The sequence below is a fragment of the Polypterus senegalus genome, chromosome 7 (assembly GCF_016835505.1).
Source record: "Polypterus senegalus isolate Bchr_013 chromosome 7, ASM1683550v1, whole genome shotgun sequence".
In the NCBI taxonomy this organism is placed as follows: domain Eukaryota; kingdom Metazoa; phylum Chordata; class Cladistia; order Polypteriformes; family Polypteridae; genus Polypterus; species Polypterus senegalus.
The window spans coordinates 123531947-123535963 of NC_053160.1; the positions used below are offsets into that span (position 1 = coordinate 123531947).

At 33.2% G+C, this 4017-nt stretch overlaps 1 protein-coding gene across 2 annotated transcripts; it reads left to right on the forward strand.

Moving 5' to 3' along the window:
• Window positions 1-460: 460 nt before the first annotated feature.
• nudt2 (nudix (nucleoside diphosphate linked moiety X)-type motif 2) lies at window positions 461-3623 on the forward strand. Of its 2 annotated transcripts, none has more exons than XM_039759236.1 (4): window positions 461-558; window positions 1270-1331; window positions 1827-1962; window positions 2847-3623. In XM_039759236.1, exons 3-4 carry the CDS (start codon window positions 1833-1835, stop codon window positions 3164-3166), a joined length of 450 nt encoding a protein of 149 aa, XP_039615170.1. In that variant the 5' UTR covers window positions 461-558; window positions 1270-1331; window positions 1827-1832; the 3' UTR covers window positions 3167-3623. The 2 variants fall into 2 exon arrangements, with proteins under 2 accessions (XP_039615170.1, XP_039615169.1); XM_039759235.1 differs by lacking the exon at window positions 461-558 and adding an exon at window positions 691-844.
• Window positions 3624-4017: the final 394 nt, after the last annotated feature.

Sequence of the window (4017 nt, forward strand, 5' to 3'; positions counted from 1 at the left end):
CTGTTTGGCCCCTCATACATTACTTCCAGTATTTATTCACTGTGGTAACTTTCCAAATAAATCTATTCAAAGGGTCTCCGTGTGATTGTCTGGCAAGTACAGCAGCATGTCCTTATCACGTCTCTACTTTTAGCTGCATTATGTAGCCAGTACCTCGGAATTCACTGTTGATGTGAATTCACGACTATTCCTGCGCCACCCATATGCCTATTAAAGTCACTTGTGGAAACTGACACCCGTAATATATCCAGGGTAAATTTATTTTCTTCCAAATAAAGACATTATTCTAAAATAAACATAAAACACAACTATTTGTGTTTCTAAGCATCAGTTAAATTTTCAGTCCTAGAAAGGCAACATTAATTTATTTGTATTTAATATTTTATTGGTGAAGTACCAAACTCTACCCACAAAGTTGAATGGTTTAACCCGGATCATCTCGTTGCCTTCCTTCCTACAGCTACACATAGATATCAAAATAAAAGCCCAAGTATGACTGAATACAGTTTTGACTGTGTACTGTAATATCTGTTTATTAACCTCTGACTTGCTACCTCGGTAAGTTTAAAACGCTATAAAATACTTCATAAAATGATCCGGTGACAGTTTAAATACATCTGGTTAAAAACTCACACTTTTACTGTCTTGATACAAAGGCTGACCGGAAGTTGGCATAGAGGTATGTTTATTTTGAAAAGAAAGCATTCTGAATCGTGAGACGATTTGGTTGGAATACACTTTTGTATTCATTTCAAAATACTAACGCACAGTGTTTTAAATTTTGTGAACTGCCTTCATGTTTGATATCGTTATTTTATAAACTGACGTAAAAGTCCAGTTGTCTGTAAGTGTACCGACTTCAATTTTAACAGTGTTTTTACGTGTCTTATAGTGAGGAGCTGAAGCTTAGTTTGGTATCGGACTTGTTAAGAAATAGTAAACAAAAACTTATGCCCACATTTGTTAAGCAATTTAAGAATTTATGATCACTATTTTGTTTATTTTTCATTATATTAGCACTGTATCAGTTTAAATATCCTTTAAATGAAGATGCGAGTGATAAGACTTTTGATTTTATATACTGAATGTAACACATTATGATAATTGTATTGTGTATGCGTGCAAAGGTAATTGGAGAGACTCTGTTGCAGTGTCGGGAGGCGTGTTTTTGTGTTCCGGAGTCTGATTTACGAAACTACATTTAGATTAACTGATTTAGAATACGAGAATAAAAATGTGCAATTCTGACCTCCACTCTTTCTATTTCAGAGCAGTTGCGAGAGCTCCACCTACCCTGGAATTGACAGAAGCGAGAGAGGCAATCAGTCCCAGTAATAATTAGCACATTATCATTTTTATGTACTTTTAGTAGTAATTGGTGCTTTATGTTAATTCATTACTCATAATAAAAAAATAAGAACAATTGGGCTGTTCTAAGTAACTACTACACTCCTAATTCTGAACAAAAGTAACATTTTAAAACCATTTTACCCTGTTTTTATTTACAAAAAGATTATATAGATCCGAGTTTTATATTTTTAATTGGAAAACACTGTAAGGGTCAGAATGTACCTGTGACCGTGAATTTAAATTTGATATATATTATTTTTAATAATTTAAAAAAACCTTAATCTAGAGGCAGACTTTTCCTATTTTGCTTTAAACATTTTGTATCTGGACTGTAGAAGAATATATTGCTTTAGGGAATTAAACAATTAAATATAAACTGTATTTGTACATGTTGCCATTTTGTCACATTAATCTTTAACAGCAGTAATTAAAAGTTAAAAGTGTTATTCTTCTAATCTTAATTCTTCTTTCTATAGATCAATATGGCATTAAGAGCCTGTGGGCTTATCATTTACCGAAGACTTTCTCAAGCATCATCAAAGCCAGAAGAAAATATTCAGTTTTTACTTCTTCAGACATCATATGGTCGTCATCACTGGACACCCCCAAAAGGTTAACATCATCCATAAGTATTTCAGATCCTCAGATCCTGTTATGCTACATTGAAAACAAATAGATAAATACCTTATCAGTAGAAAGCTGAAGTGGCAACACACAGTTCAGGAATATTATATTTGCAATATAAAATGTTAGCATTTGACTACCATGAAGGCAAAATATTTTTTATTTCTATTATAAATTAATTTAATTTTTGTTCATAAAAAAATGCATTTGTTCACTTTGTTATAAACCAAGAGTCCAGGAATCAAAAAATATAGTTAATACAGAGGCTAAATCACTTTTTGCCCATGTCCATCCACAGCAATACAATTTTTTTTATTTACGGTAAGCTCCTAGCCATTGTTAATACTTATTTGTATCCATAAGTTTAGCCTCAGCATAATACTGCAAACATTAAAAAATTGCTTAAAGGATAAGTTTGGTATTTTTCAAATGAAAGTTACTTTCTCAGAGTCATGGTCTACTTTAAGTTACCACATATCTTTAAAATGGAGATGAAGGTTGTCGGGACTGCATGTTGTACTTTCAAGTTGTACCCAGTTCTTTTGTTTCATGTTAAGCAGAGAGGGTGTAGTGTCACCAAATTCCTTTTACTGTAACACCTCCCGCAGAAGAAACAGCAAATTTTTTATTTGGGAACCTGAATGGATGCCTTGGCATAGGTAGTGTGGTATACCCAACCATTTACAGGGGCATTGGCTCATCATTCTTTCAGAGTTCTCCACTGTAGTCTTTTGAACCATGGAGGGTGAAAGAGAAATAATTCATGGTAAAACACCATATTATTGAATCCAGAACTTTACTTTGCAGAACAACCCACAACTAAAAATATTAGTTCAAAGTGAGCATATTAATGTTGTATCTTTTGTCTTCAGGGCATGTAGATCCTGGAGAGGATGACCTACAGACTGCTCTCAGAGAAACCGAAGAAGAAGCAGGACTAAAATCCATGGATTTTCAAATTATTGATGGATTCAAAAAGGAATTGCAGTATGAGGTCCGCAGTCAACCCAAGACTGTTGTGTACTGGCTGGCTGAGTTGAGAGACAACAACATTGAAATATGCCTATCAAAGGAGCATCAAGCTTATCGCTGGTTGGGCTTGGAGAAGGCCTGCCAGTTATCAGGGTACCAGGATATGCAGGAAGCCTTACGAGAGGCTCACAGCTTTCTACTTAGGAGAAAACAAAACTAAGGTACAACCATCCAGCTCAAAGAGTGGAAAGTTCCAAAGATAGTCATATCTAAGAAGATCTTGTCATATCCTTTATTTTAATTTGCCAATCATATTTAAACAGATTTTGCATTATGTAATTGATTTAGCTGCTGAACTTTGATTATAATTTTATGTGAAACGTCAAATGGCTTATAACTTTAAAGTGCTGTCTATCAAGTCTGAGAACCTAATATAATGTTCAGCTTGCAAGGAGTTGGATCTTTCTGATGTACAATTTGTTTAAACTTCTTTAAGTGGGGGGTTGAGGTAAAAATCATAAAATTTTATCTTTAAGCTGTATGACATTTTATTGAGTCAGCAGAAGGAAAAGCAGAATAAATACTCAGCATTGTGATTACTCGAAATAATTGGGTTTTTTCTATAATTATTCTGGATAAATTGTGTAACCCTGTAAAATAAAATACAATTAACATTAGAAATGTTTCATTTAAATTCTTGAAGTGCACAACCGAGGAAAACAAAATTTAGTAAACACACTAAACAGTAAATTGGTCTGTTAAAACTACATTATGTCTACTGCAATATATATAAAAGAATAAAAAAGTAGATGGAACATGTTAGCTGTTATTGATGCAAACAATCTGCAAAAAGTTAGGGCCTTGTGACATCTGTGATTCATAGAAAATTTGGTTAACATAAAACTTCTTTTTGTATTTACATCAAAACTTAATCAAATGAATTTGTTCTTAATGTTCTGGTAGTGATTTTTTATAATATTTAGAAGTAACAACATTAAGGACAGAAGACATATGAGATAAAACTGGTACACTAATGAAGTGGAGTTCAAATGTCTCAATGCTGTACTTGTG